Source organism: Eschscholzia californica, unplaced genomic scaffold, assembly GCF_041429995.1.
Source record: "Eschscholzia californica isolate CP2 unplaced genomic scaffold, dmEscCali1.0.p SCAF_5, whole genome shotgun sequence".
In the NCBI taxonomy this organism is placed as follows: Eukaryota; Viridiplantae; Streptophyta; class Magnoliopsida; order Ranunculales; family Papaveraceae; genus Eschscholzia; species Eschscholzia californica.
Window position 1 is genome coordinate 5,900,535 of NW_028238472.1, and position 15,062 is coordinate 5,915,596.

The 15,062-nt window shown below is 35.8% G+C and overlaps 1 protein-coding gene across 1 annotated transcript; it reads right to left on the reverse strand.

The window, feature by feature from the left end:
* Nucleotides 1-591: 591 nt before the first annotated feature.
* On the reverse strand, nucleotides 592-3,269 carry LOC147536559 (receptor-like protein EIX2). Its single transcript, XM_086641678.1, has one exon. The coding sequence runs from the start codon at nucleotides 3,180-3,182 to the stop codon at nucleotides 636-638; it is 2,547 nt and encodes an 848-aa protein (XP_086497804.1). The 5' UTR covers nucleotides 3,183-3,269; the 3' UTR covers nucleotides 592-635.
* Between the last annotated feature and the right edge of the window lie 11,793 nt (nucleotides 3,270-15,062).

Below are 15,062 nucleotides of genomic sequence, written 5' to 3' on the forward strand. Positions count from 1 at the left end.
AATTTCTTCACAAAAAAAAACAACTATTAGTTATGGTATTAAGTTATAGACAAACTATTAGTTTAGTTTAGTTTGTATGTTTATGAAGTTGAACGCACATTTTTTCGCACCGGGCCTCCAAATAATCGGCCACGCTACTGCTTCTCGGTACAGAAAGACATGCTGGTCACTTGATAACTCTGCTTGCTTACCCGTAAATAAATGTCGCATGGAGAATAATGCCTACTTGCAGATTTTCTGAAAGACAAAGCAAGTCGAATTTCAAGTGTCAGGGACATTGAGGTTCTTGAAAAGCTCTGGGAGAGGTTAGTCAGTCTTGTCAATCTCATGCTTTTTCTTCTTTCTGCTTGACTTGGGCAGTTGTTCTTTTCGTAGTATTGGTTGCAGGGTTCATGTCATTTCTCTGTCTGTGTCGATCATATCATGTCTGTGTCGATCCTGCTGACTGATATCTTGATACATGGCACGATTACTATATGATCTTCTATCCCATTGTGATGTAAGTTAGTTCTATAATAGTTTGCACATAGGTTAAGCAAACGCCTAATTTCACTTTTTTGCTCGGCAGAGTAAGCTAAAATAGTATAACTATAGACATAGACTCTTCTTGTTCAGTTACGGAAAAGCAAAGTTTATTAGTACATAAAAGATAAACTCATCAGTGCAAGACTACTAATTCTTCTTCTAGGCTTCAGACGAGTAGAGAGTTTGCATACTATATCATCCAAATACCTAAAATAAGCAAACCCCCAAGATCTTTTCACCAATAAAACACCCCACAAACACCAAAAACCTACCGCAAATCCAAATGGTAGCCCCATATAAAAACATTGTATCTCAGTCCAATCTTCATCTTCATCGTCCTCCACTCCATCTTCATCTTCATCGTCCTTCACTGATCCTTCACCATCACCATTTGGTGCATTTTGACGTTGTCTATCTTCATTGCATTTATTGAGTGGAAGACCACAGAGATCATTGTTCCCAATATAGCTTAGCCCGGAAAATGTTTGCAGTTGGGTTCCTAGAGGAATTTCCCCTGACAAGGTGTTATATGAAAAGTTCAAATAACTTATGAAAGTTAAATTCACCAAGCTTTGAGGAATTGAACCCCATAACCTGTTGTTCGACAAATCAAGCGATTCAAGTGAGTTTAAGTGACCAATTCCCTTCGGAATTTCTCCGGTAAAACTATTATTTGCTAAGTTCAATGTTTGCAATCCGAAGAGGTACGTTAGTTCTTCGGGGATCTCGCCATATAAATTGTTATTTGAAAGGTCGATACCAACAACAAGTGCAAGCAGACTTCGTCCGTATGCCATATCTTTACCTTTGGCCACAAAGTGTACTGTGTCCTTGACATCATAGATTACACGATTCCCAAATTCAATATTTGTAGCCATTAAACTAAAATTGCTAAAGCATTTTGGAATTGATCCGGACAGATTGTTATGCCCCAAATCCAATATTTGAAGCATAATAAGGTAACAAAGTTTTGGAGGAATTTCACTATGAAACTTATTTGAATGTAGTCGGAGAACTCTGAGACTATCCATAAGGCTTTCTCCTATCCATGTTGGTATTGCACCTGTGAGTCTATTCTCACCAAGATCGATTATCAGCAATTCGGTACAATTTTGCAACGAGGAAGGTATTTCTCCATTGAGTGAATTTTTTTGTAAATGCAACAATTTAAGTTGACTAAGAAAGCCCATAGAACTTGGAACATTCCCTGTTAGGTTGTTGCTTTGGAAACTTATCGAAACCAAAGATCTCCAGGGAGACCAACAATCAGGAAGCTTTCCAGATAGTTGATTTTCTGAAAGATCAAGATATACTAATTGATTCACATCTGCTGCCGGATTACATAGTAAAACAGAAATGGACCCCGAAAGGTGATTTCTGGAAAGATCAAGTATCTGTACATGAGAAGATACAAGTGGCAAGTTATTTGTGAATCTGTTTGAGTTCAAGTAAATATCTCCGTACATGGAACTTTTCAATAACACATTTGACAAGTCCCCATCAAGTTGATTGTGTGATATATTTATATAATTTAACTGGGAAGTCATGTTCCAAAACCAACTAGGAACTGAACCAGATAATCGTGTATTCGATATGTCTACTTTCATAAGGTCTTTTTGCGTTCGTAGCCATCCTGGAAACCGATTTCCGACTGAACATTTCGTCAGGAATAAAATTTGAAGTCGAAAAGGAGGATCCCAATCAGGGCTCAAGTTTAGAACCATCGAACTGATATCTAAAATTTTCAGTTCCTTAAGATTGGCAAAGTGAGCTTCGGTTACATCACCTTCTAGCATGTTATTGGAGATCCTCAATTCTTCTAAACTCGAGAGGTTCCAGAAACTTTCTGGCAAAGAACCATTGAACTTGTTATGGCTAAGATCTAACACTCTCAACAATGACAATCTTCCTATTGACATAGGAATTGAATTAGAAAATGAGTTACCTCTAAGAGACAGTTTTTCTAGATTCTTAAGAGTTACCAATTCATCAGGTAATCGACCCGAAAGTAGATTATCATCAAAGTGTAACGATTTCAATTTGTTCGCAAAACATCTAGATGAATTTCTAAATAATCTTGATGACATCTCTCCTTGAAGCTTGTTGAAAGACAAATGTAGTACCTCCAAGTTGCAAAGATTTCCCAAGGTTCTTGGTATCTCTCCTTCCAAATCATTGAATCTCAAATTAAGATAATAAATACTTGAAAGGTTACCTAGTTGAGGAGGAACCTTGCCAGTAAAAAAGTTGTTTCGTAGATTAAGATACCGTAAATTCTGAAGTGAACCTAAGAAAGCTGGTATCTGAATCGCCGTGAAGTTGTTAGAACTTAAGTCTAAGTGATACAAATGTTTCAACTCCAACAGAGAAGAATTCAGTTTGCCACCCAACAAAAGATCACCAAGTTTAAGTTGAACAACCCAATCGTTACCATCACTTTCAGTTTTGTTTTTGCAGATTACTCCTATCCATTTGCAGCAATCTTTACCAACCCAAGACGAGAGTTCTTTTTGAGAATCATTTAAATTATGTTTGAAGTTTATAAGAGCTTCTCTCTCTCTTGAATTGCAGGCAGCATTAAACTTGATTATGTTTGATGAACACAAAAATACACCAAGAGAGAAAATAACCATTATCAACAATCTAATAAGCTCCATGATGATTTAATTAGTTAAAGAAGGACATGTACAATGTCTATAAAGAAAGTTAATGGTTCTCAAATCTTGATCCATTAATTCATTTGATCATTGAGTTTAAATACACAAAAGGGACCTACTAAAGACTTGACTGACTTGCATATTTTGTCATGCAGGACTAATGAAGAGACTTAGTCATTGATTTTACATAATACTGAACGTGACGCTAATGTTAGAATAGTCCCACATTGGACAATGGGTATCTAGCAACCAAGAGTATAAGGTCTAGGTCCTCTCCACTCATTGCCAATTGATTTTGAGTTGGATGACCACAATCTTAACATGATATCAGAGCTAGGCTCACACGTGAAAGGTAAAAAACCACACGTGCTCCGCGTCGCCCGAAGAAATACACGTGTTTGGGTCAAAGAACCCTACATGTGAGAGGGCGTGTTTGGGTCAAAGAACCCTACATGTGAGGGGGCGTGTTAGAATAGTCTCACATTGGACAATGGGTATCTAGCAACCAAGAATATAAAGTCTAGGTCCTCTTAATGAGACTTACGACATGTCAAGCTATAATTGAGGTTGAAACGAGGATTTTAAACATATTCTCACAACAGGAAGGTAATTTGTTGATTAGTTTCTAATTAAGCTTTGGCAGAAATTAGCTTTTGCTAAATTAGAAGCTTGACCATAATTTTTCACTTTCCAGTTACAGAAAAGAATATGTATGGTAGCTCCAAGAGCTGTTAGTTTCCAGAGAGAGAGAGAGAGAGAGACTTCCATGGGATTCAAGTTGAGTTGCATGGCATATTTCCTAATAACAAGATGAGCACTAAAACCATAAAGCCGGAGCTCTTTTGGACAAAAAACAAATTGTGGTGATTTTGGATGAAGGAATCCAGTCCTCTTAGACTTCACATCAAGTAGTTTGATATTTTGCGTGAAATAGACACAAGTGGCCTACTAAAGACTTGGATGATTGACTCGATATAATACATATAAGGGTCTCTTAAAAACTTCAGTAGTGACCAGTGGCGGTCGCTTTGGACCCCAACGTATTTAAGGGCCACAATGTATTTAAGGGTTTCAAGTATCGAATTTTATATGATACTTTCGAACAAATTATTATGTTTCAAATTGATTTAAGATATGAATTAAGTTTTAGCTTAGTGGAAACTAGCATTGGTTTTATGTAAGAGGTAACGAGTTCTGTTCCTCTTTGAACCATTATTTAAGATCTTATTTATTTTTTCGAATATGCACTATATTAGGTCCAAAATTTAACTTCGCTTGGGCCCCAAATGTTTGGGCCGGCCCTGTAAGCTTCTAGAATTATTGTATACAAATACAACCCTACCGAGGTCCCTTTCTTATTTTACCACCCCCGCTAATGTAATGAATTAAATTTCTGTAAAATATGATAACGTGTGATGTTGCGTATAAGCGCGCCGATATATCAATAAATAATTTTCAATGTCTTAATGGAAGTTTTATTTCCAGCCTTATCTAAGAAGTTTCACTAAGTAAGCAATCCTCCACATTTCAACAAAAAAAAAAGCGACCCTCTAAAGAGACACCTGATTAGGGCCCAAGTCCGACGCCATGGAGGTGCCGATAGCCGTTCCAGTGGTGCCTCAAATTTTTCACTTTTGTGCTGCATGGCCGAAGAAAAGCACCTACGATGTCTAGTCTAAGGGAAATGCTAAATGTACAAAGAATCTTTGACAAGATTCTTGACAAAATGTCATTTGAACGGTTCCGATCAAAGTCAAACTTTGAAAAACTTTGATCAATTTTTGTCTTTTAGTGAAAAAAAGTCATTAAGTCACAAATTTTGTCAATAATCTTGTACATGTAGCACTCCCGCCTAATAGGTGGTGTTTATAGAATGATTCATAAAGGGGGTGCCTTTGGGTGCTTATAGAATTCTATGGAAAGTAAAGTGACCTCATTTTTCTCAAATAATCTGATCCAATTCCCTTTAAAACCTTCCCATCACTAAAAGGGTCAGTGGGCCAAAATAAACATATAATGGGTTTGAGCTTGAAATTTAATAAGATATTGGTAATAAATCTATTCTTTATTAACGGATTTTTTTCTGGTGCAAATACAAAAATGCATTACTAAGTTGCATGAAACTACCTCTCATCAAAAAAAAAAAAGTTGCATGAAACTAAAGTAAATGCGTACAATTATTTACGTTTTATTTAATGTTGTAAAATAGCGGTGTCATGCGAAAATAATTTGCATTTGGACTGCTCAATTCGATATACAGTCAATCTGAGTGCCCCACTAGGCAAGTCCAAGGCACTCGGATTGACTGTATATCATCTCTTGTATGACACCCCTCCTTAATCTTCTTTTGCTCTTTCGTTACATTTTTAGTTTCTTTTTCTGCTCACTCAAGTGGATCAAGTCCAATCCATGAACCCCAATTCTCAGTTTTTTTTGTTTGGAGGAAAGCCTGAAGCCCTTTATAGAATGTCCTCATAAAGGTTTCCATGCTTTGTTAATGTTTGTTAAGTTTGTGGTCATCCAACTCAAAACCAATTGGCAATGAGTGGAGAGGACCTATACTATATATTCTTGGTTGCTAGTTACCCTTCTTCCATGTGGGACTATTCTCACACGCCCCTCACGTGTGGCGTTTTTTGAGCCTAACACGTGTGTTTTTTTCTTTACGGGTGACGTGGAGTACGTGTGGCTTTTAAGCCTATCACGTCTGGGCCTAGCTCTGATACCATGTTAAGTTTGTGGTCATCCAACTCAAAACCAATTGGCAATGAGTGGAGAGGACCTATACTATATATTCTTGGTTGCTAGTTACCCTTCTCCCATGTGGGACTATTCTCACAATGTTCTACCAGATAACACGGAAATATATAAATCAAGAGCTCCGACTAAAAAGAGAAAAAGTCGATGCAAGCTAGTGGATCAAAGATAGTTGAGAGAAAGAGCCCAAGCTCGATAAAGAGATCTTTTGGTGCTGGTGAGCTCATTTGTTTCGCCTGGAAGAATCCATCTATTCTATTCTTTGGTCCACTGATGAAAGGATGTAACTTAAATATTTCAATTGAGATCATCATATATGTATGTGTATATACTTCTCAATGTTCCCATAGTCATTAGAAAGGTTAATTATATCATTTATTGAGACATAATTTCATTTTACTCTAATATGAAGCTAGCTTGCTAAGCTTAATTCATTGATAAACAGATCTTATACTCTGTTTTATTTAAACAAAAGAAATATATGATGATTAATCGATAATGTTTTATCCGATCTTAGGAGTCCAGGCGACAGTTCTTTGAGCGTCATGGTTAACGTTGACCCAAACGCGGTTGCAACAGAAATCCAAGGTCCTTGCTCTATCTTTCAGTATTATAATGGCCCTCACTTCTGGATCACTTCTCTCTATGATTGCCTTCGCTTCAGCTCCAGGCATTCCCACTACCTCTGGCCAGTTGAACTTTGCAACTGCACTTACAATTAATTACTCAGTCAGATCTGAAGTTCAGTTTTTTTTAATAGAGATATATAAGTTACCACCGAACTAAGTGAACTTTACAAAAACAAATTGGATCAGTTGTCAGATTTTATGTGAAAAGAGAACCGTTTTAAAGTTTAAATTTCTACAATGTTTTACATTGTCGAATGATAATGGCATATGAATCAGTGACTACAAGCTGAATCATGGAAATCGTACTTACATTAGTGAAATGTTTTATTTATACAAGTTGTAGAATCTATAGGAAGATGATTGCTTTCATATTGGAAAAAAAACCTATCAATTGTCCAAAAAGTGGGTCAAACCGAATCTGAGTGGTCGAAGAAAAGTGCTTTGAATGTATACCATCGCTTGTGATAAAAGATGGAGGAACCGAATCTAGTATCGAAGGTGATTGGGGGTTCCCTGTACACAACATGGTGTACTCCTTTTAATAGGAAAAGGGGTGTTTTAGTCTTTCGAAGTCTGAAAACACTATAAAAAGACTAAAACAATCCTCGTCTCATTAGCCAGCATTGAGTATGCCATGGAGTACGGGGTAAGCCCCCAATCATTTTTCATCTAATATAAGACATACGAGGGTATGTCCCGTGTCCGTCGAGCACGGACAGTTCTATCAAATGCGTCACGTGAGGTTGATTTTATGATAATTATGTCTGTCTATACGCGCCCCACTTTGCATCTATAGACGCCCCTCAAAGGCTAAAATTTTAAGGAATCCATATGTAAATGGGGTGCCTACAACAAACCTTTAAGTTTCCCATAGAAAAATGAGATCTTTGAAAAGATGCTCTTTCTTATAAAGAGTTATGAATCTTAATTAAATCTAAACCCTCAAAATTTGAGAGAGTAAATCTCAACCATTAGAGACAAACTTGGAAGAGTAAATCTTGGTCATTAGGAGGAGGGGGAAAGATACCCTCCTCCCTTATTATATAGATAAATAGGAGAGAGTGCTTACTGTCACATCCTTCACTTTTGCATGGAGGGTAAACCATCGTTTGCTTATTTTCTTCTCTTCTTCTGATGAGTGAGAAATTGTTGGATGGTTTTATTTTGGTCTCTCTGGGTTTTTATAGTCATATATACTATCAAAATTTAGATTACATTGAAATCTATAAAATTAAATATTTATTTGATGATGTGAAAAGAATTTGTATTAAACAAAAAATCAATTGGGATTTCTTGATTAAAAATGTATATCTTTTCACCAGGTTGAGTATAAAATTAAATTAAAGATTTGTTTGATGGTGTGAAAATATTTGTAATAGAACAAAAGATCAATAGGGATTTGTTAATTAAAAATGTATATCTTTTCACCCGTTGAGTAAATTGATTTCATAACTTTAGTAAAATAAAATTTAAGATATGTATTAGTAAATAAGATAATCATTTGGAGCTATTTTTTATTTAGAACATAAACAATTTTAAGAAGCGCTCTCTCAATGTCATTCCATCTTGGTACGTGCAGAATGATATGTCAGACACTCTAAAAACTCTAGAAATCATGTGTGTCAAATTTTGATATGTGATTTGTTAATGGTTTTATTGCATGTGACAAAATAGAGATCTTCTAAATTCTTTGCTCCCCTGTATAAAATTCTAACATTGCTTATTTACTTATGTGACATAGTTATTTTGGTATAAAATTATAATTATTATTTTAAAAATTTCGGAAAATAAATTTTTTATTAGTTTAAATATTAAAAATGCTGAATTAGACCATAGACATATATGAAGACGCATTAGTCTTCTCTTGACATCTCTAAAATTCACTACTGTTACACAAAATTAAAGATCCCAATTAAGTTTTTCACAACAAAAAAAAGTCTTATTTGGGACGGCCTAAAACCGTCCTAAATGTCGTTAAACCTTCTAATGAGTATTGGAGACGGTTCAGCGTGTGTGGTTACTTTTGACGTCACATATATCTTTAGGACGAGTAGTGGGACAGTAAAAACCGTCCCAATTAAATTTTAGGGACGGCCAGCATCTGTCCCAATTAGTTACTAGGGACGTCTTGTGGGGACACACAACTGTCACTAAACTTTATTGGAGACGAGAGTGAACCGTCCCTATTAATAATTTGGGACGAAAAAATTATTGCGATCCCACAAGAAACCTTCTTGGAAGTTTTTAAAGACGGTTTATAAACCGTCACTAATATTTATTAAATTTTGAAATGTGCTTCACATTTATTATTGGTCCAGGCAGTTCTGCATATTAATATTCCCTGCTGGTTAAAAACAAATAACTTCATCAGTTCCATATAAACTCTAAAATTAATAAAAGAAATCTGCATTTTACTGAAATAAATCAATCAATCAAGCAAGCAACAATGTTTCAACTAAAACTTAACTTTCTAATATACTATATAGAAAAGTACTCTTAGTACTTCAAGTTTTCATATGTCTAACCATAACATTACTTAGCAAACTACATAGCTATATACCAAAACTAGATTTGTAGTCGTTTTTGCTCAAAATCTCTGTATCCAATTGACATCCTCTAGCATTCTCTTTATACAGCAACTTGACTCATGCACTGAAACAAAACAACACATAATAAATAAAAATGAATGAAAGATTATACATGAATATTTGCGATCAATGTGATCCAAGCTTGTACGACAGAGGGGGCTTTGATCCCCTGGAAAATAAAGAACGTGATTACTGAGATAAAGAGAGAAGCTACAAAAATTGAAGCAATTACAGTCCGACAAATTCCGAGAACCGCAAATAAAGTCGCTCATGCTCTAGTCAAGAATGCTTTAGAGTTCAAAATTTGTAAACAATGGAGGGAGACAGAAGTCCCACCTTGCATTGTTAATCCATAAATACTAGCAAAGGAGAAGAAGTCTTGCTTATGTAAGTTCCCTTCATTTATATGAATTTTGTGAAATTGTTTGGATTTGATCTGGCTTAGTTTCTCTCTATTTGAGTAGCTTATTAACATATCTCATATGAATTTTGTTTAATCTGTGCATTTTAGGATGATTAGTCAGTTTTATATGTATCAGGATTAGCTTCAACTGGTTAGGTTATTATGGGCATCTACTGATTCTAATGGTTGAATTTGTGTGGATTTGTAATTTATACTTATGAAACTCCTAACTATGGAAGGCCATCTTTTTGTAAGTGGTTGTTTCATTTTCCCCGAGCAAGGACTTCCCATTTAAGATAGTAATGTTGAGAAAGAGTAGAATGATAAAGAGCTTGATATCATGAGAACCTATAATTCTTGGCGGGTGCTATTTACAGAGCTATTAAAGGCTATTTACAAGTCCGGCTATTTACAGATCTACTTTTTACTATTTACAAATCTTTTGATTTTATCACAACTTATTAGTTATTTAGAATAAAATCCCTATTTTAGAGATAGGTCCCCCCACCGAAAATGCTGAAAAATTAAACATCAAACTGACCGAAAATGTTGAAAAATTAAACATCAAACTGACCAAAAATGTTAAAAAATTAAAATGACCGAAAATGTTGAAAAATTAAACATCAAATCGACCGAAAATGTTGAAAAATAAAAATAACCGAAAATGTTGAAAAATTAAACATCAAATTGACCGAAAACGTTCATCGTTCTAAGCATTATTTCACCGAAAATTTGGGTTGTTCACTTAGAATGTTGACCAAGAAATTTGAGTTTTTTTTAGAATAACCACCACAAATTAGTTTATCTTATCTCTAAAGTTATGTCTTCACTTAGAATGTTGTTATATGAGTCCAATGAAGAGTTGTAATTGAGTTCTTCAACATCAAACTCTTCCATTAATGAAGTCTCTTGACCACCAAGCTCCTCCATTAATGTACCTTCCTCATTGTTAGATTCTTCCATTACTAATGTTTCTAGTAGGTGATTGTGAGTTGATTGTTCATAGTTGTGGTGGTGATTGTTGGGTGGTGGAAGGTGTTGGTGGTGGGATTTAGGAATGAAGGAAATAAAATATCTTCCAATAATCAATATATTTTTTCAGCCTAATCCTTATCAGAGTTTGGTTTTAGTCCCTATGTGCTCTGTAAATAGCAAAGTCTTATTTACAGAGAAAGTGAAAATATTCCAACTTTTGGGCTTTGTAAATAGCCAAAGTAGCTCTGTAAATAGTTTTGGTCAGCTGGTAGAGAACATATTTGACTATAGTACATGCTCACAATCATTTAATTCCACGGTTTATAGTTTTACTAACTTTTATAGGAAACAAAGGTACGATGACCATTAGGAAAATATTTTGGAGAGATGGTCACGAAAAGACTAATCCAACTACCTTTATCCTTATGCCAAACCGCAGTTGAAATTGATCAAAGAACTTGTTGACCTAAAATTTGAATTTGGAGAAATTTATTATGTTCCATTTATATTTGTTGGATTTCAATCAATTTGTTAAGCTCGTTTGCTCAATGATATCAGTTGAGTAGTACTTGGAAAAAAGATGACTCTTTTGCATTTGATTTGTTGTTGAACCTATTAGTGAGTTTATTAATATATTCACTTTTTAACTCTTATTGCACCCTCGACCACTTATATTTTAGATTCTTTAGGATTTTGCTTCAAGCTTTTTTGCCTCTGGCGGTTCATTTTGAGCGGTTATTTCTTTACAATACGTGTATATTTCTTTGTCGTAAGTATATCGTTTGTGGCCTAAAACTCACTGAAACTACCTCGGTTGAAGTAAATCTGATTAACACATGTATCAATATCATTTTTCGCATTTAGTTTTTTAAATTTTGTGCAGATTTTAAACTACTTGCTCGATTATGGGAGGATTGATCTAGATTATGTGCAAAGAGAAGAACGTCATAGGTTAATGCTTGGGCATGAGAAATTTCAGCCATGGTATCAAAGGTTATCAACCTCAATGACTTTTTACTATTTTTTGTTCTTTACTCTTAAGATAATACAAGCTACACAAAGATGATACAATAACAGTTTGCAATATTAATTATGCCATGGTATTCACCTTATTCTGCAATGTTTATGGTTGTGATTGGTTTTCATGACTTTTTAAATGAGGCATGTAACTTAAGGTTCATTGTTTCTGGTATCTTTAAGTTAGCAGGACCTGCCGAACCCACCCGCCTCGATTGTTAAACAAGTACATGTTGAACAGGTTGCACTGAGTAGCCCAACCTGGACATGTTCCAGCCCTTAGTGAAGCATGAGTCTGGATTAACTCCTGGGTACGGGAAGCCTAGCCCCACTTGACACCTTTATTCTTGCATTTGGGGAAAGAAACAACATTTTTTTGGGTTAATTCTGTTTTGGCTCCCATATTGTGACCAACTCAACGTTTTGGCCTGCAATTGTATTCGACAGTTTGTTTGGCCCTAAAGGGTCAAATTTTTACCAAATTATCCTCAGGGGCCAAAATGGAAATATTTCTGAAAAAAATGATAAACACACAAAAGCCACATCACCTATTTCTTTCTCCTCCACTTCACCTTATCTCCCCTCCATCACACCACCTCCTCTCCACCTCACCTTTCTTCTCCGACGAATGGTGACCGGCCGTGGATTCAAATTGGACATTTATCGGTGTTTGTAACTCTTAACCTAATAATTTTAGGGTTATTTCTTAAATAGCCCCCAACTTTATGACCAGCTTCTTGCCTAGCCCCTACTTTATCAAAAATACCCAGATAGCTTCCTTTTTCAGTTATCGTTATAAGTTCGTAAAGTAGTCATCACCTTTCTCTCCTCCACCTCATCACCTCTCTCTGCCACCTCATCTTCTTGCCACCTCATCGTCTTCGGCGGTGAAGGTCGTCGGCCAGCAAATTTTCGGTCGGCGACCTTCAAACATAAAAGAATATATTTTTCCTCTTCTTCCTCTCTCATTTCTCACTCTCTATGACTCCGGTGGAACTATATCATCGTTGCTGATTAACGTACCCAACTGGTCAAGGATTCTTAGACAGGAATATGGATCTAATCAGGAGAGAGAGAAACATTTTAAGTCGACAGTAGACTCTGTTCCTAAGACTGAAACATTTTCAAGGTCGGCATCGATAATGGGTACAATGCCAGAACCTAATGTTCGTGCACCGTTAGCTGCTTAATTATGCCATTTCTGTCTCTCAGTTAGTAATCATCATAAGTACACCAACCTCAACTTGATGTTACAGAAGATTAAGATATGAATCTTCAAAAGAGTTGGCCTTATTTTCAAATGTTGAATTAAATCATGCTTAATTCCTTTTCATTTAGGAATACCACTTGGACTGTTCGAATTTGAGTAAAGATAGAGAAAGAAAGGTGATGGGATGAAGAAGCAAGTTATTGTAGTAACAATGAGGAAGACGGAGACACCGGGTTAAATCGACCATTAATGGTTCAGCTCCTAAGAGATCCAATCTTCCAATTTTCACCGAAAAAGATGAAGTGCTTCTGCAGAAACACAAACTCTACCAAATCAAGATCAAAACCCATTAATTTTGAACATTAAACCCTAATTTTCTTTACTGAAAAAAGCCCAAATCAAAATAAAAGTTTAGGGTTGAGAAATTCTTCCTCATCATCATCGACGTCGACTCATCTTTGGTGCAGAAATTCTTCCTCATCAAAATCAAGGATACAACTTTTGATGGAGGATCGTCAAATGGGTTTTTGTGTAGTAGTTTTAGTAGAGGAAGAAAGATTAGAATTTTTTTTATGATGATCTTCATCATCAGATTGATCATCATCGTTATTCTCTCTCCCCTGATTAGATCCATATTCATGTCTAAGAATCCTTGCCCAATTGGGTATGTTAATCGACAACGATGATGTAGTTCCACCGGAGTCATAGAGAGTGGGAGATGAGAGAGCGAGAGAGAGATTGGAGAGAGAGAGATTAGATAGAGATAAATTTGTTAGAGAGAGAGATTAGAGAGAGAACATGAGAGAAAAGAGAGAGGAAGAAGATGAGAAGATATTTTTTTATGTTTGAAAGTCGCTGGCTTTCCGGCCGGCGACCTTCACTGGTGAAGACGATGAGGTGGCAAGAAGATGAGGTGGGGGAGAGAGGTGATGAGGTGGAGGAGAGATAGGTGGTGACCAGTTAACGGACTTATAACGGTAAATGAAAAAGAAGACCATCTGGTTATTTTTGACAAAGTAGGGGACTAGACAGGAAGCTGGTCATAAAGTTGGGGGTTATTTGAGAAATAATCCTAATTTATAACTTTACTTCTTTGGTCTAAGATTATCTTCCCATTCAAAAAACAACTTGACCCACATGGTCCGTTTCTAATTTGGAACATTCAAATGTATGAAGTTATCAGTTTAAGATTATTTTCACGTTGAAAGTTTTTGTATCGAATTTTAGTTAGATTTTACTTTGTGCTACTAGATTTTTGTTGGTTTATAATATCAATTTGTGTTAAACTAAAACCATTTTCTTCTGATGTGGTGTGAATGGTGTCTAAATGTTCTAAGTTAATACGCATCTCACTTAATGCATTTTGATATAATAAGGGACGAGGGTAGCTTTCCCCTTCCTCCAATAGTTAGGATTGACTCTCACAAGTTTATCTCCTATGGATGGGATTTAACATTTCAAAGTTGGATGGTAAAGATTTGCATTGGAAATCATTCAAGGGTTAAGATTATAAGGAAAGGAAGAGAAAGCATCTTTTCAAAGATTCCCCATCTGAATTTACCCTTCTCCTCAAATAGTGATAGATATTTACTTTTATGTTTATGACTAAAAAAATAATGGGTGAAAAGGTTGAAATGAAACTGTTTGTGCCCGCCGGGCACGGATTATACCTTCTTAAGACATATAAATAGGAGAGAGAGCTCACTGTCGCATCCTTCACTCTTACATGGAGGGTAAACCTTCTTTTGCTTATTTTCTTCTCTTCTTCTACCTTTTAGTTTAAGGGTTATGGTGTTACCTATTCACCTAACTAACGTTGTAAGCGGAATCTCAAATATCATATGTTTAACCCTAGTTACCAGGATCCCATGCATATACTAACTATGAACTAGAAAGTGGAAGAAGAGTACCTGAATAGGCTTTCTCTCGAACTAGATTCCGATGCATTTATCTCGAAGATGAGAGCTCCAATTGTCGTTCCTCTACTTGAGACACCCGAGCAAGTTGACTTAATCTCCCTTCTTGAATGACAGCTAGGGCGTTCTTGAAGGTTGAGAAGAATAACTGATCTTCTTTTGACTAGGTAGATAGAATGAGAGCTTTTTCTCTAAAATCTTCTCTCTCTAAGATGTGTGAGAGTTGATTTTCTCTTGAGAAAATTCCACACTTTTCTAGTTCTCTAATGACCATTATATAGATAAACCCCTCATAAGAGTCCCAGAAAAGATAAACATGTTATAACCCTATCTGACAGGAAATCCTAGGATGGGAGGGATTCCCATCAGGGTTTTCCCTTATGTG

What these genes read in the sequence shown, in the direction of transcription:
- LOC147536559 (XM_086641678.1), bottom strand. Translation starts at nt 3,182, where the DNA reads ATGGAGCTTATTAGATTGTTGATAATGGTTATTTTCTCTCTTGGTGTA.